Raw genomic sequence first — 27,812 nt, 5'->3', positions numbered from 1 at the left:
ATTTGATCTGCTGGTTGAGTTTCTTTATCTTAAACTGGGTTACCTTTTTCAGCCAAAGTAGTGATGGCCTAAATATTTGTGTTCTGAATCTATTTCTGATTTATAGAGCATTAGTCTACTGTAGTACAGAGTATAAGTAAGAGAACTTTTGATCAGCATATAAATATCTTACAATAGAGAAAAATCTGTAAGGAGTGAAATATACCTGTAATGTGTGATGACTTTATATACATGTATGAAAATACATATGTATATGTACACACAGATGTATTATTTTATCCACACATGTAGATATGTGTACTATATATGCACATAAGCATAGTGTATATTATGCTATTTAAATGGAATCTGAATAGTCATTATAGCTCTTATTATTTGTGGAAATAAATGTAACATCTCAGAATATTTATATATTGTAAATGGGAGTCCTTAAATAACCAATCTTATTGTTAATAAACTGGATTAAGGTACCAGCTTAGTGGAACTGAAATATATATTTGCTATTGATGTTTGGCTGCCAATGGGAAAATTACGCAATTGCAGAAAACTTCCACATTAGTTATAAATTGCCAACAGCAGCAAAGGCTCAACATTAAAAGTGTCTTGACCCTAACTCTCTTCCTAGTTCTTGAAGTTTCTTTCACAGACATTGTGCCGCGAGGAAGATTCAGCAGGGTGAACAGCCCAAAGAATCGATGAGTCTTAGTCTACTCCATCCAGACTGCTGTCAGTCTCTGTGGGGAGCCCGGTGGAAGGGCCTGGGATCTCTGTGGCTGCTGGTGGGGGCTGCTCCCTGGGCTCACAGCCAGGCACCACAGCAGGGACTCCCTCACTCTCTGGAGTTGGTGGAGCAGCATATTTTGCCTCCACTGCAGCTAGGGAGCCCTGGGCTGGGGACAGTGGGGCCTGACCAGAAGCTTTTACCTCTGGCTCCTGCAGCTTCAGGTCCAGGAGGTTCCCAGGAAGGAGTCCCTGGCTTTGGAGCTCTGGCCCTGTAGGGGTACAGCGGGTTGTAGAGGCAGGTGCAGCCTCACAGACCCCTCCAGCCCCAGCCTGAGAAGCTACAGGAGGCTCAGGATTCCCTGAAGCCGCAGAAGGGTTCAGAGGGGCTAGTTCGGGCTGCTGGGGGATGATGTCACTTCCGCCCTGAGGACCAGTCACTGCGGACTGTCTTTCCTCTGATTGGTCCAGGGTGGACTCCGGATGATGAAGGATGGTGAAAGCTGTGGCCAGGTTTTTCACGGCGCTTTGAACACTGTTGGCTTCCTCTGCATCTATTTCTTTGTCTTCAGAGACATTTGACTCTGGCTCTTCATCAGAGGTGTGCTGACCCTCTTCTTCCTTTTCGGACATTTTTGCTTCTCTGATTTTTTTGTAGAGTTCCTTTCTCTCTTCTTGTAAAGCACGACACAGATTCTCCAGCCTCTGGATTTTCATCACAAAACACTCATATTCCTTAGCTCTCAGGGCTTTCTGTGATATAAACATACACAAATGGCATGAGCAGTGGATTCCCTAGAATGCTCTCCAGAGACAAAACCATTCGTCCCAGAATTTGTCTACTAGGTTTGAACAAACATTTATGGAGATCACTTGGTTTTTCCGTTGTTTTTGGTTTTTGTACCGATTATTAGACTAATAGAATTTTAATCACCATTGCCTGTTCTTTGGAAAAGCAACATGGCGAGCCTTCTTTCTGATTCAATGAAGAATCTGTCAAACTTAACCTACATGAATCTTCTAAGAACTGGGGGGTATAAACAAGAGCTTGCATGAAATGAACAAGACAGACTGGGACTTCACCCTCAACACTGCTTTATGTATTCTAGGGAACATGTCTTCTTCATAGATAAACTGCTGTGTGCTAATGCAGAGGCCATTTGACTCGTCTTGATGAGTCATGAACACATGTCTTGGGAATTGTTTGCAACTTGGGATGAATAGTTAAAGTGGTAATTATAACCACAGAAACTCACCACATACTAATTCATGATGTCGGGCTGCTTAAACTGTTCAGTTTTTCTCCCCCCTCTGGTAATAGTGGTGTGAGTGTGAGCAGGGATCTGCCCCTAATCAGCTTACTACTTACTCCCACCCCAGATACTGTCCCGATAAGACTCTTCTGACTTGTTAACATGCAGGGGTCTTCACTTGTAAGCCCTGTCACTCATGTCAGAGCTTATCTATCTTTGCCTTTAGAGTTGGAAAACCTGCAGGTCCTGGCATAACATCAGCAATCTAGTAAATGCTGAAGGAGTTTTTAAAAAGATTTCTTCATATCTGTCTATAAAATAGTCTGTGTGTGGGCTACCTGGGCTGGTGTCTTCTCTCGGTATGGTCAAACCAATGCATCCATTGTACTTGCTGGGTGATGAACAGTAGACATTTGAGGTCTAGTAAAACCTTCATCAAAACCATTACAGTCCAGCAGGCATGGTGCCACAGCATTCTACTCAATAATCCTGTGACTAAGGTTTACAAAGGTCTTTGACTCTTCCTTAGATTTCTGAATGACCCTGGATCTTATTTTCATTATATTTTAATGTATCACATCTCCCTTGAAAGTCAGCCTATTTTCAAACATAATCATTTGCACTGGTAGGTTATATTGATTATTTTGACAGGATTAGGGAATTGGAGAGAAAAGCTAAGAAAGGAATCGCCTCACCTCTTCGATCATGTCCAACAGAGCTTTGTTACAGTTCTCAAATCGGGCTTTCCATGTGGCTGTATCCTTCTCCAGCTTCTTCATTTTTTTGGTTGTCTACAGAAATTAGAGTGCTTTAGTGTTAATCCCGAGGAGTTAATGTGTCAAGGAAGCAATTAGTTCCACGTGTGACCCCAAGGCCAGTCCTTCTGCTACCAGCCGGCAAAGCAAACAAATGTTCGATGTCAACAATGCAGATTGCGGAAGAGGAGTGATTTATTTCTGAGTCCTCTAGATCAGTAATGAATAAACTGATTTGCACCAGAGCCAATTCAGGAGGAAGGAAACTACTTAGGAACACATTGTTGTTGTTGACTTTTCTTTCATTTAAAGTAAAAAAATGTCCTTAGTGAGACCCGTGAATAAGCTTGCAATTTAGAGCAGTTGCTTTATTGAACAGGCTGCCACACTGAGGAAGCTGGCGTTGCTTTTAGGCATTAAACTGTAGATAACCATTCGTGTTTACACCAACACTGCTTTCCACCTTCTCTTTATTTACGCTCACAGGGTGAGAGTGAGCTCACAGAATGTGATTAGTACACATTCTTTTCATCTCTGAAACAGTCCCACGAGAGAGGCTTCATTTTCACCCCTGTTTTATAAATGGGGAAAGCGAGGCACAAGGATATGCATTAACATCTAGTGCGTTAACAAAAGAGCCAGGCTATAGATACCTCATTGTCGGCAACAAACGAAGTGTCTTTTAGTCACTGAGTCTGAATGTGGGTGATAGAGAAGTGATCAAATCTTCCTTGAGTATAAGGTTACTGGTTATCATTTATTGTGGGCTCTCTGCTTCTGTAAATTGGAGGGTAAGGCTGGTGGTCAGGTATTATTCCCTTTCATGGGCCACACCTAGGTGCTGTCTTCTTTTTTAATTTTTATTTCAGTTATTTTGAGAGCAGGTTTCATTCTGTAGCCCTGGCTGGCCTAAACGTGCTATGTAGACAAGGCTGGCCTGGAGCCCACGCAGATCTGCCTGCCTCTGCCTCCTGAGTGAGTGCTAGGATTAAAGGGGTGTGCCTGCAAGCCTGGCTACACACTTGTTTCTTGAGCAAAGTTGTCTGAGGCACCCACTGAGGCCAGAGGCTGAGCCCAGACTATCAGCTCTTGCTCTAAGAGAAGATAGATGAGTCTTGAATGGATTTTTTTTGTTTGGATCATATGTTAGCCAGATTAGGCAATTGTAAAGCTTAAGTGGTTAACTTTAATAGTTTCATAAAAGATATAGAACCATATTGAGAGTTACACAAACATGCATACCAGGGTTTTTTTTGTTGTTGTTTATCTGGGAATTATTGGGTTAACTAATATCCATAAATGAATTTCACATTAAGAACACTTAATGTCCTAGTCTCAAAATATGCAATTTTGAAATAAAATTCTAATCTTATAACTCTAGAATTAAAAAAAAAAAAACTAATGGATACATCTATTCAGAACCAAGAAAAGTAACTTGACAAATGTTAGTGTAAACGTTACATTATTTCAATAAAATAGATTTTGAAAGATGCTTCTTGCACTTATAATTAATGCCAGTGCCTGTTCACAAAAGTTTGTGTGTGTGTGTGCGTGTGTGTATGCATGCTGGTCCATGAGCTTCCAGAGTATTTTCCTGTTTTCACTTCCCATATTGCTAGAGGCATTCTAGGATCACAGATGTACCCCACCTCACTCAGGTTTGAACATGGATCCAGGGATCTAAACTCTGGTCACCAGGCTGGTACATTGCGTGCTTTCACCCTCTGCCCTCACCGACAGAATGCTGGTGCTGACTGTCCATTGGGAAGATGCTGTTCTGAATATAATGTTAATGCTCTGTCCATCAGTAACATTTGTACCTTATGTTTGTAAAAGACTTGCAAAAACTTTTAATACATTAATTTATGTGAACTCCACAGCTTTGTGAGTTATGCAAAGAATATAATATCTCAGTTTATAATAAGAAAATAAAAGTTGAGAGGTAAGTAAATAGCCCAACAGTACTTGGAGGATAGTTACAAATTCAGTATTTGAACTTACTCTTCTATTTTCTTATTTAGAGCTCAACAATTATATTACAATTATGGGAAGGCGTCTATCAACTCTAACGTTGTACTTTTAGGTATTTAAATGTTTGTTTTGAACATTAGAAGGTGGGACTTTTTAACTTAATGCTAACTTCTGTCCTTTTTTAAGCTAGCTATTAAGAAGAAAAATAGTGTTCATTCTGGTAAAAATGTATCCTAGCATTTTAGGGCTGTTGATCAGATTAATTTACTGGAAAAATTTAAAAGACAAAAAGCAACAACAACAACAAAAAACCAACCCATTGAAAGTTTCATTCCTGCCTATAAAAATTTCCATGTATCATGAAATGCATTGAAGTATCTTAGCCAGAGAAAAATGAATGCAAAGACCTGCCTGTCAAAACAAAAATATGTCAATCCTCATGGATACGCAATACTCACTTTATCCATTTCCTGCTTGAAAGTGGCAAACACTTCATTGCTTTTTGACAGGGTGCTCTGGAACTCCTCAAACCTTCCTGAGTAGAGGGTGAGCTGTAAACAGAGCAAAGAGGACATCTATTTTAGGGCGGCTTTCAGAATGCTTCCAGAAAAACAACATGTCATTGTTCGTTATTTGAGGAAAAAAATGATTTAAAGGTATTCTCAATACAGGGTTAGTCATGTGTTTAGTTATTGCTTTTACTACAAGGTCAACCTAGCTTGGTGAACATGATTGAAATTTTTCATTTAAAAAATGTGTGTGAGTGTCTGTCTGTGTGTCTGTCTTTAGGTGTCTTCTAAAGCTCTCCACCTTACCGTTTGAAAGAAGGTCTCTTGGTGAGTCTAGGGCCCGCCATTTCAGCTGCACTGGCTGGCCAGGAAGGCCCAGGGGTCTCCTGTCTCTTCTCCCCATCCATAGAAGAGATAGGCACCTGTCACCATGTCTGGCTTTTACATGGGTGCTTGGGATTCAAACTCAGGTCCTTATTCTTTTACAGCAAGCCCTCTACCCACTCAGCCATCTTCCCAAACCCACCACCAACTCCTCCCCTCCAGTTTCTCCCTTATCCCACTCCACAACATTTCCCTTCCAATTTCTTGTGCTCTATCTTTTGAAGACTCTATTGAATCCTCTTAATGTTGCCTAAAATCTTTTTAAAGAAAAATAAAATGATAAGATCTATCATTACAGATTTATTACGTTTTAATTTTTACAAATATTTGTTGGTCACTGAACATACATATGCACCACATACATAAAGATATTTATTTAGCACATGGGTCCTGCTTTTGAAATACTTGTACTCCTAATGGAAAGATAAACTCAATGACAACTTGACTATGAGATGTTCGATACAAATTACCAAGTCAGAACTTTATTTTCTTTGGATTTCCCATATAATCAACTTTTACAACCTAAGATAATAAATAGCTGTAGTCTTAAATTATGTACTTTTCCATGCCCCTGACCCAAGAGTAACACACATGTGGTTATATATGTGTTGCGTTGTGTGGTTATATATGTGTTGCGATGATCATTTGCTGGAAACAGCAAATAGAGATCAAAATCAATCTTACATATGAATATCTCCCGTACATACTGAAAGGGGTCTTTGGATATTGCTTGATAGTATTTGTTTGTTTGTTATCTGAGTCAATTGGGGTCAGCTGGGGTCAGTGACTTAAGCCCTGTAAGCCTCTGTTAATGCTTTCTGTAAAGGCCCTTCCCATTCCTTCCCCAGCTGACGCTTTCTGTACTGTTCAGTAATTACACAGCAAAGCCCTTCGTTAGGGACAGACACAGGGACAGGGACAGATTCACAAGACAGTTTTCAGGCAGGCAACATATTCAGACACATACAACAGATAAACCATGATAACAGAAGACACAGGGAGTGTGAAGTGTCAAGCCTGGGCTCACTGCACTGGAGTGCTGGCTCAGAGGTTAAACACTTAGGGTCACAACCAAAACGTCAGCTCTGGACTCACTCTTGGTTAAACAATAGCAAGGGTCGGTGCTTTGATCTCTTTCTTTCATGTGACACTAACGCAGCATTATTATTGACTCCGAGTTATTTATTATTGCGTTCAACTGATGCACTTGGTGACAATAGCAAAACAAATATTTTAAATATATATTTAGTATGTGGTGTGTGTGTATATGTGTACTTACACATGTGTGCCTGTGCGCTCACGTGCGCATGCGTCTGTGCGCATGCGTATATGTGTGTGTGTGTGTGTGTGTGTGTGTGTGTGTGTGTGTGTGTGACACAGCATGCATTTGTAGGTCGGAAGAAAACTCTCAGGAATTGCCTTTTCTCCTGGTACCTTGTGAGAGGATGCTATGGAGCTAACTTAGGTTGTCGTATTTGTGCCAAGAACTGGGTATTTCTGCATTGTCTCCTTTATTTTTTTTTTTACTAGGTTATTCCAACTGACCATTTTGTTTTGCTTTGTTTAAAAATTAAATTTTGTTAAAACACACACATAATTAACCACCCTAACCTGTTTGAAGTCTACAGATCAATCTTGTTACGCTCACATTGCTGTACAGCCAATCTCCAGAATATTTTCACGTTGCAAAATAGAAGCCATGCACACATTCAACGACTCCACAGACATCAAACAACTTCTCATATCCTCCTCCTCCTTCAAGTGGTCAGGTTTTTAACATTCTCCTTTTCTTCCTATTAGACTGCTTGGTCATAGACAGTACAATTTGTGTGGCTTATCAATCGCTCGGGCAGCCAACACGAATGTTATCTTATTCTAACTAAACTTTCGTACTTCTCATTTCCTTAGTGGATATGTATACTATGGAGTTGGCCTTCATGGTGACACACTGTGTATTTGATTTGACAGGAACTATTTCCACTTCTGCTTTGGGATTTCAGAGAAGTGTGGAAAGGCTATCCAGAAGTCTTGCCAGGGACAGAAATAGAAGTATACTACTCCATGGTTAAAAGTAACAAAAATTGCTACAATGTATCACCTTAAAACTGGCCAAAGGGCTCACTTTCTGTTTTTATATTCGGTTGTGTTTGGAGGTTCGTGCATCAGTGGAGGACAGAGTCTAACTTCCCAGGCTTGGGAGTCAGTTCTTTCTACCAAATGGGACCTGGGGATCATCACACTTGGCAGCAAGTGCCTGTACCCACTGAGCCATATCAAGCTGGTCCTCATGTATTCCTTTAACTGAACACCAAGTTCTAGTTAGAGTAGGAAATGGAAGGCACTGTGCCTAGAAATTGCCTTAGTAAGACGGTGAGGCTTGACATGGAAGCCAGTTCTGTCCCATAGTGGTTTCAGAGCTCTCCTCTCATCTAAAGATAAGGAGAGGATATATGAGTCTAGAGACTATGATTATTCTGTTAACAGTTTACTCCTTTTTTTTTTTTTTTTGTTGTTTTTGTTTTTGTTTTTCCAGACAGGGTTTCTCTGTGTAGCTTTGCACCTTTCCTGGAACTCACTTGGTAGCCCAGGCTGGCCTCGAACTCACAGAGATTCGCCTGGCTCTGCCTTCACCGCCGCCTGGCAACAGTTTACTCCTGATCATTCTCCTCGGGTGGTATTTTGTGTCTGAGGTCTCGGATACTGCTGACATTCCTGTTTGCTACTGTCCTCATCCTTACTGATCTGATGACGCTCTGGTAATGACATGACAGTTGTATCTAACTGGTCATCTACAACAGCAGCTCTGTTGCCTCAGTTTATATAACTGGAAGCCAGACACCGCTTTCCTAAGTGGGAAACACGTTCCCAACTTACCAGTGTTGTCTTATGACTGATAGTGACTTCAGTCTAGGAAAACGGGCAAACTGCCCTTGGCATCTTTCTTGCTCAGGTCTTCTTAAAAAATGGGCACCAGAACCTTAACTTCCTGGTGTTCCTACTCCTTTTAGGACCATTAGAAACAAGAGGAGTATGTGAGTAGAATTCGCTTGTGTAAGTTGGACAGGGTCACACAGCATCTCCATGTAAAGAGCCAGTACTCTGATCTCAATACCTGGACTCATTCAGGATCAGTGGGTGAGTGAGGAATTAGAAATGCCTGGTAGATACTTCTCAAGTTTGAATGGATAGAGTTGAGAAATGGTATCACATCTTTATATTTTTCCTTCCCACGCCATGAAGCTCCCAGATCCTTGGTTCTATTGAGATGATTCAGTCAGTAAAGTGCTTGCTATGCCAGAGTGAGGATCTGATTTTGGATCCCCAACACCTACCTTAAAAAAGCCAGGCACAGCAGTGGGATCTAAGCCCCAAAGGAATGGAAACAGGAGGCCATGGGTGGGGCTCTCGGGCCAGCTAGTCTGACCAAGTTACATAGCTCCAGATTCATTTCAAGATGAATCTCAAAACGTAAGGTGGGTGGTGATTGGGGAAAGATACATGATGTTGACTTTTGGCCTCCACATACTCATGTGCAAATGCATACACACACACACACACACACACACACACACACACACACACACACACACTGACATGGACGTGCCCCATAGACACACCCTGAACTCTGATGGCAGCTGAACAAATCACTCTCTAGGCTCGACTCTAATATTAATCTACTCTTTTCAAGTTCATGATCTTCCTTTAGCGAAGCGATTTCTTGTAGACAAAGTGAATGATGCCTTGCCTCAAGTACTGTCCATTGTTTCTCTCAAGCTCTGTGCTGTTAGTGAGCAGAAATGGACCACGGGCTCTGGCTTGACTCTCTGGGTTTTCTCTATCCTTCGACAGTAGAGTCACACCTTCCTCCCCACCCCCACTATCCACAGGTTAGAGACCCACCATGGCTCAATGCTCCTGACACCATAATGTGATGGGGTTCTACAGCTGACTCAAAGGTGATCCTGAGCTTGTAACTCTGAACCCTGTGATTCGGTGGGAATCCAGAAACATTATGTTTCAAACCTCTAATTAGTTTGAAAACTTTTCTTGAATGTTTTCAAAGAATGGAGTATATTGGGGAAAGTAATTTTCCATCACATTCTCTGTACACATTGCATACATATGCCTTAGGAAGTCTGTCTGCGACAATGCCACCTGTATGCATGCTTGCTGTAACTTGTTATCTGAAGTTTATTCTTGGTGTATTTTGCAGTGAACGGTAGTTGTTGAATTTGTTCATTCCTATAGGAAGTATGTACCTTTTATTTTTTATAATTAGTAGGATTTTATAGTCAGTTCATAAACATTTACAGTCTCAATGCCAACATAGAAGGTTTCTGATGCCCTCACCTTCCATCCATTTTCTCTGTGAACTCACCATCCCTCTAGGGCTTGGGCAGGCCAGTTCTAACAGCAGGCCAGAGTCCCCCTGTGGCCTGTGACAGGGAATGTTTCCCAGGAGGGCCAGAACCCCATGCCAATAGGGAAGACAGATAGATAGATAGGCCTGCCTTTTCCACAGAGCCAGCTGTGGCGATGTTTCTGAGCCTGAAATGGGACCTCTAGTAATGTGACCAAAAATAATTCCAATGACACCGGAAGCCACGTCGGAAGGATTCCGATTTCCCCACCACTCCCAGTCAGTCACTATGGACGAGGTCAGTCTCTGACAGCACAGAACCCTGGCCTCCATTTTTCTTGTTTTCTCCGTATTATCGACAATATCAACGCGTGAAGGCTGTTCAGGATTGACAGTTATAAAGGGTGCTTCCGAACAGTTTTACATTTTTTCTCCCCTTAGCCGGGCAATGGGTCAGGTGACAGAAAGGAACTGTGATAGCGAAGTGGGAAGCCGGACATTAGCTTGCTGTGACCGACCGCCTTAATGGCATCGTTTGTCTGCAGACCCTTGGCTACAAAACGTTGGTGCACATCCTTTCTCTTGCGTAGACCTAATAGACTCTATTTTCGTAGCTACCATAAACGTGAAGTCGGTCACGTCTCATCCTCTCCCCATGCCCCGCCACCTCTAAAGCTTTGTGCAGGGAACCTTGGGTCCCAGCCCCTGGGTCCCAGAAGGACCCCCCCATCCCCCATGTGCTGGTCCCCCCCACTTCACCTGAGTCTGCAGCACCGTCTCCTGCTCCTTCAGCACTTTGGCCTGGAGTTTCCATTCCGCTGCCTGGTTCAGCAACTGCGAGAAAAGAGAGTGAGTGAGTGCATGGGGAGGAGGTCTAACTGGTTTAAAATTGACATTTTTAGTTTACCGTATACGGATAAAACTAACTTTCTTCTTCCACCCCTTTCCCTTAAGTATTGCTTTGAGGGGAGACTTTTGCAAAATATAAGTTGACAAAATTAAAGCTGATAAAATAATTAATTTAATGGGTTTGATTCCCATGGAAACTAGTGGCTTTAATGAAAAAAAAATAAGGATCCAAATCAAGTATCAATCACACAAAACCTAACCTCTCACCAGTCCCATTGGTGAAAAGCTTCCCTGGCAATTACAGGAGCTTTCCAAGCAATCCTCTCCCATCACCATCATCAACCTTAGCTTGAACATCTCTAGACTCTCCCTCCTGGGCCTGGGTGTGTGTATGACTGACCCACTATATTAGCATATAGTCTCCAACATAGCACACAAGATGCCTTAAGAAATACACATTCCTTTTTTTATTCCTGGTTCTTGACACAGTAGTTCAAATGTGTCTGACTCTCCTCAGGGAATCACTAATGGGTACATTCCCCTTTGGAGAATATAATCTAGGGATGTATAGGGCATGGTTGAAATCTGTGCTTTTCCAACACCCAAGATGCTTTGGCTATCAGTGACCCAGGCAGCACATTTGAGAAGTTTGATGGGTTGCTCTGAACTTTCCCTCTGGTCCTAAGAGTCCTGATCCTTCTTCTCCCACAAGGAAGCCTTTCTTATGTAACCACTGCCGTTAGACAGGGTTGACCTGGGAGCAGATGGGTAGACATGTTTTAACTTAAGGCATACATTTATTTGTCAATCCATTTTGATGTACAACTATAGTCTTAGGTTTGGTTCTTCTGGTCAGAGCTCAGAAGGGTTTTTTGTTTTTGTTTTTTTAAATAAAAGTCATGTCTACAATGTACCATGAGAATTCTAGTTGTTGACTTCCAAATAATTGTGCGTTGGCCTAGAGATAGTAGTAAAGTATACACTGTCGGTCTTCGGAGAGGCCCAGGACACTGTGCAGTACCAGACCTGTAGGCCCTCTGGCCATCTGAGGGTGTGGTAGAGGCGTGCTGGTCCACGCTTTTGAAGTCAACAGTGTCAGCCTGTTGGATATCCCTGGTTATTCTGTTTGCCTGGAGAAACCTCCGGTTTGGACTTGATACCTCACCAGAAGTGAGAACCGGGAGTGGGGTGGGTGGGGATGGGTGGGGATGGGTGAGGGTAGGTAGGCTTTGAGAACTAGGAGTAAGCATTTGTTGTCCATATTTACTTTTTTCTGTCATATTTGAAAACCGTCGCTATGCTAACAAATTAAAGTGACTCTTGTCTGGTTTCAGCTGAACAAAAAGCTTCTGGTCAAATGGTAAGTGGCATCATTTGAGTAACTGGCCTTACAGCTAACTGTCTCACAGCCCTCTCAGCCTTCACACACACACACACACCCCTCCTCTCTTCCTCCAGCAGCTGGCGCATGTTTCCACGCAGCTGAAACACACCTCTGAATGTGATGGAGTGTCACAGAGTGCTTAAGGCTGGGGACAGATGCGTGTGGTTTTGAAACACATTGCTTCCCTTAGCAGTGTGTAAACCTTAAGCTGTGTGTCCTCCTTGAGCCTCAGTTTTGACATGTGCGCAATGGCCTTGCAACTTTTGGTGGTTCCTTGGAGAGCAATAAACACCACCATTCAGTTTCTTCAATCCAGTCTCAGGAGTCAGCCTTGGTAGCACCCCCCCCCCCCCTTAACATTGTCGTCCTCTTTGGACTGACGGCTGCTTTTACTTTGAAGTAACTGTTCCCCGTCTCCACCTCTTCTTTTCAGCTGCCATGCTCCTAATCCACGTCGTCATCACATCTCCCGTGGATTGTGCTGGGAACCCCTGCCTTTTTTTTTTTTTTTCTAGTCCACTTTCCACTCAGGGGCCACATTAACCTGTACATGTGGGGAGCCAATCGCGTCAGCTCTTTTCCTAAAACTCCTCAGTCATTTCCCATTACATTCGGAACAAAACCCAACCGCCTCTCCCAGCCCTTACGAAGCTGCGCAGTTGGACCCCAGTTACCCCCACACCTTGAACATTTCTCCACTTGCTCCACCTTCTCTGACCTTCCTCTACGTGTGGAGCACGCCGCGGTGGGTCTGACATCAAGCCCTGACAAGATACCACTGCTGGAGAAGACTCCCGTGAGGCAGGTCCCCACAAGGCAGAACTTGGCTGCTACGTCCTCCCTGCCTGTCCCGATCACTCAGTCTAGGTAGTCCCTCCCGCTTCAGCCCCATCTCAGTTCTTCCTTGTTGGCCTGAGAACTTACTATCATCTAAATACCCTTCCTGCTTTGCGTGTTACGCTCGGGCTCGGCTCTTCGCACTCAGCCTCTAATCTGCCTGGTAGGAGATGGCCCTTCTCTGTCTTATTCACAGCGATAATCTAGCACCTCAGATGCTCTCGGCAGATAACAGGCACTTGAGAAACACTTGTGGAGTGTGTGGAATGACTATTTTGTGTGAATAATGGCCGAGGCCCCCCGTGTCTCCCACTGGGCTAGCGCACTGACTTCCCCATAGATGCATGGGCTTGTATGTGAGTGGAGTGGTCTTCTGCCCTGTTCAGACAGCCTTCCTAGAGGGCCCCCCGACAAAGAGATGGATTGCATCTGCATGCTGACGGAAATGATAAATACATATTCCTTTTCCCGCTGGTGACGCTCCTCCGCTTCCTGCATCAGTTCCTGAGCCTGCTCGAGTTTCGCATCCACCAGCTTCTGCTGCAGCTCCCGGTGCTTAAATATTTTGTCCAGATGCTAAGGGAAGAGGAGGCAGAAAAGCCAGACTTAGGATCAGTGCTTAGAAATGCGAAAATGGAAAACGACTCCCATGAATACAGATTTCCTACTTTTCAACATTCTAAGGAATAAACACTCTGGCCTCACTGAAGACTTTATCTTAAAGCCATAAATTGGTGAGAGCTACCCCCCCACACACACACATACTTTGCACTATTCAGAGGGAGCTTCAAAAGGTGGAGGTGCCTGAGGTCACCAGCATTAATGCCTAAAGGCACCAGCATGATTTTACTCAATTTGGTAGCCAGTTAGTATGATGTTATTCATTAGGCTAGACCTCCCAGATGATGCTCCACTGTACTCCAGCTTGGTATTATGGCCCTTTTCATGACTGTACAACCTCTTTTTGGTGTGTGTGTGTCGGGGAGGGTTGAGACAGGGTTTCTCTGTGTAGTTTTGGTGCCTGTCCTGGATCTCGCTCTATAGACCAGGCTGGCCTCGAACTCACAGAGATCCACCTGGCTCTGCCTCCCGAGTGCTGGGATTAAAGGCGTGCGCCACCACCACCCTGCTGACTGTACAACCTCTTTTAACCATAAAAATGAATATAATGTGTCATGGTGAGTTCTCTGTGTACCTTCTCAAGAGTTGTAACAAAGCCTTAGAGTACCAGCATGCAGTCCCTAGATGTGTGGGACTGAGGCCCAGGCCCCTGAATGCTTTGCTGACTTTGATACTAATGCAGTTTGGATCTGAATGTCCCCCCAAAAGGCTCAAATGTGAAATGCTTAGTATCCAGCCTGACACTATTGGGATGCGGTAGAAAATTCTAGAGGCGGGGCTTGCCAAGAGACCCTCTAGTCTTTGGCAGTTGGTACCCTCCCTTTCCAGTTACCATGAAGTAAGCAGCTTGGCACTGCAACACCTCTCTCACCATGGTGATGTGCTGCTTTGCCATAGGCCCCAAAGTCACTTGCTTCACATCTGTGAGCCAGGGCAAACCCTTTTCTTGACGAGCTGAGTGTCTCTTAGAATAAAGGAAAGCTGACAAAAAGAGATGACCTGGCCTGGGCTCATCAATGAACTGATACGCAGTCATTCTCTGACTTCCACATCTGGACCTCTGGACTACCTGTTTCAAGGATGTCTTGACTGATAGGGTGCCCCATCAGAAAGGGGACCTATGAAATACTGGATTGGGCTTTACACAGAACCAGTGCTGGGAATGTACAACTGGTATTCCAGGCCATTCCTGGCTGAACTTTCTCTAAGGAGAATAGACATTTTCCCTTTGGCTCTTCCTTTCTTCTTTACTCTTGGATCCTGGATGGAATCGAACCTTGTGAGAAGAGATGGTAGCTAGGCCTTATGGCTTGCTGTGAGGGCTTTCCTGGTTTACCTAACTGCTATTGCCATGTGCTGCTGACTCAAATATTGTTTTCTTGATAAAATCATAGCGTATTGCCAACCCAGATGCTTGCTGTCTCATTAATGTAAAATACTGAAAATGAAAATCTTTGTGACTGGAAGTAATACCATCTCCAGGCCACTGCTCTCATACATAAAATGCAGAAAAGGTACTGTAGTGGCCAATATTGATGGTTAGATGGGGTCCAGAATCAATGGGAGAAAAGCCTCTGTGCAAGCCTATGAGGGACTGTCTACATTTGGTTAGCTTCTGGGCTTGTCTATGAGGGACTGTCTACATTTGGTTAACCTCTGGGCATGCCTGTGAGGGACTGTCTACATTTGGTTAACCTCTGGGCATGCCTGTGAGGGACTGTCTACATTTGGTTAACCTCTGGGCTTGCCTGTGAGGGACTGTCTACATTTGGTTAACTCCTGGGCTTGTCTGTGAGGGACTGTCTACATTTGGTTAACTTCTGGGCTTGTCTGTGAGGGACTGTCTACATTTGGTTAACTCCTGGGCTTGTCTGTGAAGGACTGTCTACATTTGGTTAACCTCTGGGCTTGTCTGTGAGGGACTGTCTACATTTGGTTAACCTCTGGGCTTGTCTGTGAGGGACTGTCTACATTTGGTTAACCTCTGGGCTTGCCTGTGAGGGATTATCTCGACTGGATAGGTTGATTGAGGTGGGAAGATCCACCTTAATTGTGAATTGTGCCATTTCATGGCCTGGGCCCCTGGACTGAATGAAGATAAGAAAGTGAGCTGAGCATGAGAACCCATTATTCTCTGTTTCCTGTCTGTGGACCCAGTGGTAACCAGCTGGCTACCTGTTCTGGTCACAATGCCTTCCCCTCCCACTACCATGCCACGATGGAATAATCCTGCAAAACAGTAAGCCAGAATTTACCCTTCCTTCCTTATATGGCTGCTTGTTAGATATTTGGTCACAGCAACATATAAAGTGACTTATATAGATAGTGTTTTCTGTTTGATAGTAAATATACTACCTAATACATGGCTTGACACAAATTAGGCACTAAATAAATGATATTATAATTATTACATTATTAATACTAGTATCAGTTTGTTAACTGAGATGACATGGGCATCCTAATGAAGAGAGCAGAATTATCTTTTGTCTACATGGGAAGGATTTTTAAAGGACCAAAGTATGGTGCAGGATAACTGTGCCCTCAGCCTACCACTTTAGGTTTACTGCTGTTATTTTGAAGTGAGTTCAGCCAGGTGTTTTGCAGGAGTCTCTGTTTTTATTTTGGGTAGTAAAAGAAACCCAGTCTTAACTACTAATTGGTTTGAGAGAGCTGGCCATGAATGGTTTCCTTTGTTTGTTTTGGTTTTTCGAGACAGGGTTTCTCTGTGTAGCTTTGCTCCACACCCAGGCTGGTCTCGAACTCACAGAGATCCACCTGGCTCTGCCTCCCAAGGGCTGGGATTAAAGATGTGCGCCACCAGCGCCCGGCCATGAATTGTCTCTTAACCAAGCTCTTCACTTCCACAGCCCAGATCTGGGCCTGTGTACAGTTCTGAGAGCTGGTTGATGTGGTGCTCACCTCTTCTCTGAGCTCGTACTGGTCGATGATGCTTTTCAGTTTTTCGGCCAGCTCTGTGTTCTCCTGGCAGAGCTTCATATTCCGCTCACTCTGCTGCTCTATCTGCGTCTGGATATCTGTCAGGGTAGTCTGAAAATGACTCGTGATCTCTTTCCTCTTCTCTTCCTCCTCTCGTGCCCGCTGGAGGGTTTCCTCCTGTGGATGAAGAGCAGAACGTTTTGTGCTGGTTTAGACGTGCCATGGTTTAGAGAACTCGGGGTAAGGTCGGTGAAAGGAGCAGTGTGCAGAGTTAAGAGGGGTGTTTCTTTTCAGCTCTCTGCAGCTAAAGTTGCCCAGTCCCCAAACAAATGCATGAGCAGGGTTTCGGCTGTGAGTGCCGGCCCATCCCAGGCAGTGGCTGTGTGCTCAGTGAGCAGGCTTCCTTTAAAATGGCAGTCGCCTGCTGGGTGAATGGCCAGCAGTGACTTCTGACAGACAGTCACTTAGTCACACAACTTTGATCTCTTGGATGTGGCCTGGAAAAAAGGATTTACCTAGTGATGGGACACAGATCATGAGTTGTTGTGTGTGTGTGTGTGTGTGTGTGTGTGTGTGTGTGTGTGTGTGTGGTCACATATGTGTGAGTACCCAGAGAGGCCAGAAGAAGGTGTCAGATCCCCTGAAACTGGAGTTATAGGTGATTGTCAGATGCCTCACAGGGATGCTGGGAACTGAACTTGGGTCCTCTGCAAGAGCAGCAAGTGCCCATAATAAGAAAAATATATTATCAGGAAGCTTTAATACAGCATTCAAAACTATAAAAAGAATCTTCCCAAATACGCTGGATATTTTATTTCTGGACAGAACAATTATTTTATGTGTCCCCTGGGATAATTAAAATACTTGCTGTGTAAATTTTGAATTAGAAGACAGTAAGTTTGAAATCTCCTTAACTCTAAAATAGTAACAATGGAACATGTTTCCGCCCACCTTACCGCTTGTTACCATCAAGGAATTGGCAGTTTGCTTTTAGATTATTTCTGTTCTCTTTTCTCTTACATCAAAACGCCGCATTCATTGCTAACCACGCATCATGTGCCCGGATTCCTCTGTCTACACCAAGAGTTAGCTGTGTTGTAATTAATGTTCCTTTCACTCTTTTAGAATAAAGGGTTTGCTCTTGCTGTATTATCCCAAAGATAGACATGTTTACACTGCTGAGAGATGATACACACATTTTTGGGTCCCTTCCAGCCCTGGTTAATTGTTAATAGGAAAGCTTGCTTCATTGTTGGCAAGTAAAATTACCCTGCATTTAGTTGCCTACCAACTTCAGATCATGTAACAGGATTTAAAAAGAGAGAATTATTTTAGCAGAAGTAATTGCACAAGTCTTTATCAGGATAGAACAATATGATCAAAACAAAAGACCGATCTGGAAAAATATATGCTCTGGAAGTATTTCAATTTATCGCTCATTTCCATCTTTCCTACATAATATCAACACATTGCCTAACTTGTTGGCCACCAGAATTGTAATTTCATCATACTGTGGCTTCCCAGAGATATTATAAAAGATACTTCCTAAAGACTATTTGAGATACTATTTATCTTTGCATACCAATTCTTAGTACATATATCACTAAAAATGATTGCAGCTATCAATTAAAGAGTAACTGACCATACCTGTCAGAGTGATTGTCACCTCCTTGCTCCTCATATACTTACAAGTTCCCAAATTATGAATTATTGAACTACAGACCACGATCTTAATTTCATTTTCATTTATGAAGATTCCATGTGTGAGCAGAAAAAAAAAACCATGTCACGCTCTTGAGAAAGTTTGAGATTTTTCCAGATCTTAGCAACATGTGTCAAGCCACTCCATTCTGGCTTATGAAATGGCAGCTTGAAGTTTGTACTATATGGCCTCCCCCTCTCCCTTTGAAGAGGAGGAAGAGTACACGTACAGTCTTGTAAGGTAGTCCAGACTGTCTTTGAACTTGTGACCCTCCTGCCCACCTCATCCTCCCAAATAACAACAATCCTAGCTACATTGTTATTTCAACTATGCACAAAAAAAAAAAAAAAAATAGTGTCGCTAAATGTCATGAAATTGAGTCCATTGATAAATAATTTGCTACGACTTGGATGATGTCTGAGATCGTTTTTTTCAAATTGATCAAGTATGTGTGCACAGTGGAAATTACTAAGACAAACAGGACCGGGAGACAAACGCTTAAAACAGTGGTGCAAGCAGCGTCGTGTGTCTTAAAACTGATGCCGTGCCTGGCACATAATCCACAGGTATTCGGTAAATGTTTATTTCATGATTAATACACTATTAACTGGTGCACAGACACATGGGCAGCTTGGGCGGGATGATTTCTATAGCCCTTTCCACATTAAAATTCTTTGATAGTCTGTTAAAAAAAATACCACTTATTTCTTTATCAAAATCATGTGCCCTAAGCCACCTACCCACATTGTACTAGAAAGTTCTCTTTCAGCATAGTTTCAGGCTTGAATTTACTCCTGTAAGTACTTGTAGGAGCTGCAGAACAAGTACCCGGCCCAGACCTTCACTGGCCTTCTTCTAAATTATCCTAAATTGTTAAGGCTTGTATTTGTGTTTCACTCACCGAGGAAAAACAAACTTTTCGAGGAATATAAGTTAAAATGTATGGCGGTGGAGAGCCCTGACTACGCATTCTTTTTCCCATGCCTTCCCAAGCTCCTAAAGCATGGGCTTTAGAGCCAGGTACTAAGGCTGCCCTACTAGCTTGGACAAAGCAGGCCATGCCAAGTTTAGTCTTCTACAAATAACATCTGTGGACTCTGGAGGCCAATTGGCACTTGGTGTAATGTAAGTTTCTTACTCTTTCCCCTTTTAAACAGATTTTAGCTTGTAGGAAGACTTGGAAACAGAATGAGATGTGTTAAACTTCCCTAGAACATCTACCATCTTGCAGATAAGAACAAGAGTGTGAAATTCTGGGAAACTGTATAACCACTGAAAGAAGATGAGAGGGAAGTTCCGAGAAAAGAGTCAGAGAGGGAGGAAAACCCGAGTTCTGTGGAGAAAATTCTCCAGTCTCTTAACAACATTGATCTACACTTCTGCAGGATGGACACGAAACAGTCCAGCTGAGGAAACAACTGAATGGACATTTGGACTGCTGTCCAAGAGACAAAAGTTTGTAGATGAAGCTAACCATACTAACTGGATTAAAAATCATCAGTATTTTTCAGAAGAGTAGAGTTAGGGTTTAGATATGTACTGTACACTCCAAAAGCTTGTCTCTTGAAGATATGTCCCTCAGACGACTGGGTTTTGAGAGGTGATTCTACCATGATGGTGCTAATTTCAACAGTGGATTCGTCCACAGATGCCTTCATAGCTGAATCAGTTGTTCAGAAGTGGGACTTAGTTGGAGAAAGTAAGCTCCGGGTGCGTGCTTTTGAAGGCTCTATCTTGTCTCTAGAGCCCTTTTCTGGGTCTTTCTGTTTCCTTGACACCTTAAGGTGGACAACTTTCTCATCATGTGCTCCTGACGGCAATGTTCTTCATCATGGGCCAGAAACAAGCATCAAGTGACCATGGACTGAAGTCTCTGAACCTCTAAGCCAAGTTAACCTTCTCCTCTTGTAACTTGATTTCTGTGAGGTGTTTTAATAGCATTGGAAGGTCAAATAACATAATGATGGAATTTAGAGTCTCCACATTGTCATACCCTCTAGGATATTGTTGGCAATGACCTGTCATATGAAAATCCTACCCAAAAATTGGCACAGTATCAAAAGAAAGACAGTAAGCAAATAAACAGCTTGTTCTACAATGGCCCAATGGGAAAATAACAGGAAAGAATTAAAAAAAATAGGTGTTATAATTCTGTTCAGTGATGTAAAGGAAAATATTATCCCAATGAGTTAGAAACAGGAAGTCTCAGATGAGAAAAACAATCTATTAAACAAGCAGGAGTCCTGGAATTTAAAACTCTGAAATTAGACATTTAAAAATCACTCTGTGGACCCAGGGCATAACAGAGATAACAAAGAAAGGACTGTGAAGTGGTCTGATCAGAAGATTGAGGAAGGCATGAAGGGAGCTGTGAGAGAGTCACAAGGTAAACATGCATGCAACTGGACTCTCGGGAAAGGGGAAGGAGGAGAGCATGAATTAACAAATGTATTTGAAGAAATAACACTTGAAAAAATTCCAAGTTTGGTTAAAAAATAAACAACATACAGATACATAAAGCTCAGCAAATAACAAATGAAATACATGTAAAGAAAGCCTTTTGGGATTGGAGAGATGGCTCAGTGGTTAAGAGCACTGGCTGCTCTTGCAGAGATAGATCTTGGGTTTAGTTCCCAATACCCACAACCATCTGTAATCCCAGCTTCAGGGGATCCATCACCCTTTACTGGCCTCTGTAGATACCACACACTTACATACATGAGGGGAAACACTCATAGCATTTTTTAAAGTAAAAAAATAAAACCATCAGTAGATATGAAGATTCTAAAAGTAAAAAATCACTAGAACGTCTTTGAAAAGAGCCACAGAAAAATGACATGTCCTATGAGAAGCAGCCCAGGTTACTGCTGTCATCAGAATTATGGAGGTCAGGATAAAATGGAAGATCCATAAACAGATCCCATCAGTGGACAACTTCAATATCCAGTAATTACAGTTCTCAATTGGAAGATGGGAATAATGAATAGCTAAAAGACATCTTAAAGATAAAGGCTGACTAAGAGAATTGATTGCCAACCAAGCTGGGTCTTTCTGCTTCCTTGCCAGAAGGTGAACAACTTTCTCATCCAACAGACCCTAACGGGGAGCTCTTTAGGCTGAGAGGAAATGGTGCCAGACAGGATGCTCAAGTTTTAGGCCAAATAAAAAGACATCAAGAAAGTCTAGTATCTGGGAAAAGATAAAAGGCAGTTTTCCTTTTCATTTTTCAAGAAATACAGATGATAGTAAAGACAAAAAGACATTTTTTAATGTGAATTGTCATCTCATGGGCTTTATAAGTTCGTATAATTGTATGCTTAGAAAATTCTAGCTTAAAGATAGAAATAATTGGACTTACTTAGCTTTAGTGTTTTTACATATATGATGTGGTATAATATTAACTCTAGATAGACTAGGCATTTAACTGAAAATGTTGATTGTAACCATAGATTAAACCACTGTAAATAATGCAAAGAGGTATAATTTTAAAATCTGGGAGATAAATTAAAAATATAATTTAAAGAATCTTCAAATTGGAAGGTACGAAAATAGGGGAGCAGGAGAGAGAGAGAGAGAGAGAGAGAGAGAGAGAGAGAGAGAGAGAGAGAGAGAGAGAGAGAGGGGGGAGAGAGAGAGAGAGAGGTGAAACATGTTGTAAACAAGCAAACATGGTACCCACTGCTTAGTATCAGTCGTTGCTTTATGTGTTAATGGACTGGCACCCCAGTTAGAGGCAGACACTGTGCCTATGAAAAGAATCAATATACAGCTTTATCCTGTCTTTATGAGCTGTATTTGTAGACCCACATGGGACATGAGTAGATGAAAAGAGATATACTGTGCAAACAAGCAAACAAAAAAGTAAGAAAACTTAAGGCCCGCTGTATCGATGTCAAATAAAGTAAGTATCAAGATAAAGGTTATTACCAGGGGACAGTCATGATGATAAAATGACCAATTATTCAAAAAGACAGAAGGTGAACGTGACTAAAACTAACATCAGTGCTTCAAGAAACAAAAACTGATGTATTTGAAGGAAGTAAACCGTTCCACAGTTAATACTGGGATTATACTGACATAAGCAACAACTAGCTTTGGATACAATACTGCATGCACTGGTGTTTCAAGAGGGAATATACATGATTGGCTCTACAAATTCAATATGCCCCAGCCCATGGGGAAATAATCAAAGATAGGTTAGTATTTTGAATTTGAATTCTTACTTTGACACCTCCAATATTCATGGCTTTAAATGACTAGTTAGAATCACTGAGTTTCCTTGTCAGTAGAGATCCGAACTCTCAGAAGGCCATTGTGCTGATCAAATGACATAACATGCAGAGTCCTAAAGGGTCAAAGCCACACTCTTCTCCCCTGGCGTCTTTTCAATGACCCATTCCCCACCCCATCTGGTTTAATTTCCATTTCTCCCCTGTGTGACCTCGTAGAAACACTGGAGTCTTTTGTAAACACAAAACACTAGCTCATGAGTTGAAGATGATGCTCCCATCTCCAGGTCCCCATCTAACCTGGACTTCTGGTTGTTCCTAGTACAATCGTTGAAGAAAGCCCAGATGCCCATCCTCTGGGACTTGCAATGTGAGAGTCATAGTTCATTGAACTGGCTTCGCATTTCCCAAACATGACAGGATAATTGAGCAACGAGGAACCACACCATCTTTTCCTGCTTGCAAAGTAGTTAATGATTTTAATGTTTTTGTTTTTTAAATATCTCCTTGTAAACACATACAGTAATAACTTCCTTGCAGGAATATTGTCTGATTAGCTACTGTGTGTCTCCAGCTTTGGAATCTACCACTGGAAAAGGGACTGTAGATGCAAATGGACTTATTTGGAAGAACCCTACATCTTCCTTTTGAATGGAGCTGGTAATCAAATTAAATAAACTGCTAGGGACCCATGCTGTAACTAATGAAACCCATGCAGACATAATGAAGTGATCAGTCTATTATGTTTAAATTGAGTAATTAAGTCTTAAAGAGCTCTTCAGTGTTTTTCTAAAGTAGCTTCTTAGACAATTATTGACATTTTGGCTCTCCACCTCATGTTAGCATGTCAATGAGCTTTGTGTCTACGCCGTGTCATGTAGAACTCATTGAATAAAAAATATAACATTGACTTTTTACAAATTTTTAAAGAGGAAATTAAGGGATGGAGAGATGGTTAAGAGGTTGATCAGGTGCTCTCCCAGAGGACCTGGGTTCAGTTCCCAGCACCCACACGGCAGAGCACGACTGTCTGTAATGCTAATTCCGTGCTGCCTTCTGGCTTCCTCAGGCACCAGGAACATGTGTGATACACAGACATACATACATATACATGCTGGAGAAATACCCAGACACATAAAGTAAAAATAAAAGGAATTAAATAGTAAATGAAGGACTGTCTAAACAACCAATCAATCAAAACAAACAAAAAACCCTCAACCCAGCCAGCAAGAAAGAGGCATGACATTTATTTTACTCTGGGCCTACACTGCTGTCTTGTGTAGGCGCCTTGCCCGTGAAATCTCATTTGGTTTGTCCCTTCCGACCATACAATCAGATGGTGGGGGAACGATTCAGGGAGATTAAAAACTTGAAGATCCCAAATGAGCAAGTGGCATCACTGGTATGTGGCCTCGCTGCTCTCTGGTGGTAACCTATGCTGCGTTCTCCAGGTAGCAGAGGCCTGCGTCTATGCAGCCCGCTGAGAACCGTGTCATTCCAAGCCAGGGTGCCGCCTACCTTCAGCGTCTTGTTGTGCCTCTGCAGCTCGCGGCACAGACTCTCGAGTTTGCTCCGAGCCAGGATGGCTCGGTTGTGTTCACTCTGCAGCTGGTCCTTCTCTCTCTGGGTCTGTGCCTGCTGCTTCCGCAGGAGTCTTAGTTTCTTCTGCTCCGCACGATGCTCATCCAGCTAGACGTGGGGGTGTAAGCAGCGAAGAAATCACAGGAATGTCTCCGAGGCTCACAAAAAAAAAAGAAGCTAAGCCAAAAACCTTTCTGTGTGGTTGTTTGGAACTATTTCCATCATTGTCTGCCTCTCCGGCAGCTCATGATAAGTGCCACTCCTGTATCATGTATAGATAGTTTGCAGAGTGTGACATATATACGTATATATGATTTTTACATAACTATTACTTCTATTAGCCTCTTCTTTGACTTTTTTTTGAATGTCATGCAATGTTTTCTTTGTTCCTGTCTAATGATGTCATCTAGTGCGATCCAAAAAAAAAAGAAAGATAGGCTTGAGAATCTGGGAAGTGCTAGAGTTTATGGCAGCATCTTGTATGCAGACCTGCAGACCATGGCCAACAGTTTGTTTGCTTGGCTCACATTTCATTCTCATAACTCTGTCTGAAAATGAGCTGACGGTGACACTTTTAAAAACAGGAAAGAGAAAAATGGCCCCCTGGTAAACAGAAGATGGAGTTGTCTTATTTATAATTTGGGGCTTTAGATGTGGACCCTCTGGGTATGAGAAAGCATAACACCCAAACACAGAAGCCTTCATGGTGATGGTTTTTTGCCAAAGCATTAGAAATAGCCACAGCACAACAGAGTGGCACAAAAGACAAATATTTATAGCATTCTCTGCTGCCCAGCTCTGTCCCCAACCTCTCTGTGGCTACAGTAAAGACATCACAACCCTTGTTTCTGGCAATCCAGATGCACTTTATTCCCGTACTGTCCATGTTGGGATGCTAAAATAAGAGCATAGGATTGCCAGATATGATACCAGATACTTTAGTAAATAGAAATTTCATATATTAAGGAATAATTTTAGTATCAGTATATATTCCAAATATTGGATGGGCCATATTTTTACCAAAAATTGTTCACTATCTGAAATGTAAAGTTTATGGATCTTTTGTCTTTATTTGCTAAATCTGGTAACATTATCCTAAGATCTTAGTTCTAATGGAAGAAGCATGGGAAACAGCCTCCAGAAGTCACCAGACAGAGTGGTGTAGACCAATGTCAGTAGGAATATCAGTGCAGCCGCAGGCAAGCAGCAGACTGTGGTCTGGAAGCGTTCCCTCTACTGAACTTGGTTTCTTTAGTGCTTGGGTGTTACTTAAGGCAGGAAGGAGCTGGTTCTATTAATAGCCATATCGGCTAAGAGCAAAGAAAATCTCTGGGGAGCCAGTGGGTGCTTCTAGATGCCAGGTGTTCCTGGTGCCTCACAGAGCCCGATGGAAATGAATATACATTCCACAAGGATCTTGACCACATCTCAGTTTCCCTGTTTTGCAAGTCTTTTTGTTTTTCCCCTGAACTATGTGAAGATTGTCACACTTTCTTCAATTCCTATCTTGTTTTATTCTTTTTCTTCTACCATGTAGAATAACTATTAAAAACCCTCTTCAGATTGAGCCAAGAATGTGCACATTTGATATTCTAAGTTTATACCCATGTGTAATTTCTACTTTTTAGAAATTAACATTGGAAAAAGTGAATCATGTTACTAGAAATAATGATTGGCATTAACATCCTTCTTGAAAAGCCAGTGAGCCTGCATTAGGCATTTCTCATGCTGAACTTTTTCATTTTGTACCCTAGTGATTAGACAAGGTAAAATGTCCCATGATTGTAGCAAGAGCTTCCTTGAAATTGATGTGTTGTTATTGCCATTATAGACTAGACTTTACTTTTGAAGAATAAGCCATATACCAAAACTTTTCAGGTTCATCGCTGTTGACAAAATGGGACATATTTTTGTATTGTGCAGAATCCTCTGTATTATGGGCCCACCAACCTGGGCCCCTCTCTCTACTATGTGGCAGTAACATACCTAACTGTGACAAGCAAAATATCTCCAGGCAGAGACACCTAGTGCTCCTTGATGGACAAGACTGTATCTTCTTTGTGTGTCCTGAAGTAAATATATACTTTATGTGCTTTATAGGTTGGAAGACAGATGATTTCTGTTTTACCATATTTAATCTTTGGCTGTGTTATAAGATTGTGCACATTAAAATTTTAGCCAGGTCTATTCTCCTTGGCTTTAAAATGAAAGGCTCTGAGCTTCTTGCATTTTTTAGTGTCTGGATGATTTTGTTTTCAAATGGTTCAGACTTCTGTGCTTGTGTATGAATACAAGTTTTTTTTTTTTTTTTTCAATGAATGAAAGTAAGCATATTACAACCAAGTCAACCTCAGCCCAGAGCTGGCTGTGAGGTTCAACGATTCATTGAGGCACAGTTCTGGAAATTTGTAACAGGTATATAGGATTTTATCTGAAATTTCTTGTTCTTTCTTCTTTGCTAAGTTAAAAAATAGATAAAAGCACAATTATTGCCAATGGCTACATTAGAATTGTATTAATGATTTGTCTTCAGTATATAGAAATTGAGAAAATTTCCAGAAAATATTTTCCTAAGGCCATTTCTTAATGCAGTCATGAAGTATCCTTACTTATTAATGAACATGTCCTTATTTATTGATGAACACAATGGCGGATACTATTACAGACTTCAGGCTCTGTGAGCATGAGTGAGCTAGAGTAGCAGTTTGAATTAAAGAATTGGAATTGACAATTTACTCCATACTAACCATTGTATTTCAGACATTTTCTATGCTAATAGCCTAATCAATGAGTGAGGAAATAGGCTTTTATCTCCAAGTAAATAATTAAAATTTTTCTTCCCTGGAAAGGAAATGTAGTTGGTCTTTTGGGTTGGTTTTGAGAATAATCTTTTAGATCTTAAAGTTTGTTATAGGGCATAAGACGAATGCTATAAGGCTTGAACTGGCTTGTCTCTGTTGGGGTGATTGTCTGGCTATAATGGTGAGTAGGGAATTTCCTGGGACCAGCATGAAGAGCCCTGGCTCTTGGAGAAATCTCCCTCAGACTGGAGTTCTCCAGTGTACTGCTGTGGCCATGTAGCACTGTAAGACAGTGTCAGGTGCCAGTCAAGGATACTTCCTAGTCATGCCAAGTATGGTGCTAGGAAATGAGCAGTGATGGCCTTGGTGTGCAGTAGTTTAGTAGAAGGGATGATGGACAGACGGTACAGAAAATACTGGGGAAAAAATATGAGTAAGTGAGAGTCATGTGGTGTACATGAAAGAATGGGGCCCATATTTGGGGGAAAAGATCTTTGACTTCCAACTTACATTACACTAATTTAAATTGCTAATAGCCAATGTTAAATCGCTTTGTAATTTTCTACCCTTCCTTTGGCAGGCAACATGGCCATAAAACTGAAAAACAAAGAAACCTTCATCCTATTTGATCCAGTAATCCTTTTCCTAGAATTGTTTCCTAAACTCATACTGGAGGAGGAACAAATCTGTAAATGATGGAATTCACTGCATCAGTGTCCTCTGAAGTGGGAGGACGCTGGCTCCCAAACGAGTGAATCAGCACATAGAGTCGCTGAATGGGATGTGATACAACTTCAACAAAATGTGCTTAGGCAGACTGAACTACACGGGCAGAAAGATGCCACATGAACAAAAAAACAAAAACAAAACAACAACAACAGAAAAGAAAACAAACCCCGAAATATCAACTTGTTTGTGC

The 27,812-nt window shown here is 42.1% G+C and overlaps 1 protein-coding gene across 1 annotated transcript in view; it reads right to left on the bottom strand.

Moving 5' to 3' along the window:
* Nucleotides 1–475: 475 nt before the first annotated feature.
* Nucleotides 476–27,812, bottom strand: part of Txlnb (taxilin beta) — a 39,911-nt gene continuing 12,574 nt past the window's right edge. Inside the window, exons 4-10 of the mRNA XM_028860803.2 lie at nt 24,030–24,200; nt 16,563–16,757; nt 13,479–13,598; nt 10,712–10,786; nt 5,158–5,250; nt 2,669–2,764; nt 476–1,473 (exon numbers count right to left, since the gene is read on the bottom strand). Of these exons, the coding sequence (XP_028716636.1) occupies nt 703–1,473; nt 2,669–2,764; nt 5,158–5,250; nt 10,712–10,786; nt 13,479–13,598; nt 16,563–16,757; nt 24,030–24,200 (1,521 nt within the window). The 3' untranslated portion in view covers nt 476–702. The remainder of the gene's footprint in view (nt 1,474–2,668; nt 2,765–5,157; nt 5,251–10,711; nt 10,787–13,478; nt 13,599–16,562; nt 16,758–24,029; nt 24,201–27,812) is intronic.

This window comes from Peromyscus leucopus, chromosome 8a, assembly GCF_004664715.2.
Source record: "Peromyscus leucopus breed LL Stock chromosome 8a, UCI_PerLeu_2.1, whole genome shotgun sequence".
Classification (NCBI taxonomy): Eukaryota; Metazoa; Chordata; class Mammalia; order Rodentia; family Cricetidae; genus Peromyscus; species Peromyscus leucopus.
Note: the sequence above shows the minus strand (reverse complement) of the source record. Positions and strands in the feature narration are given on the sequence as shown.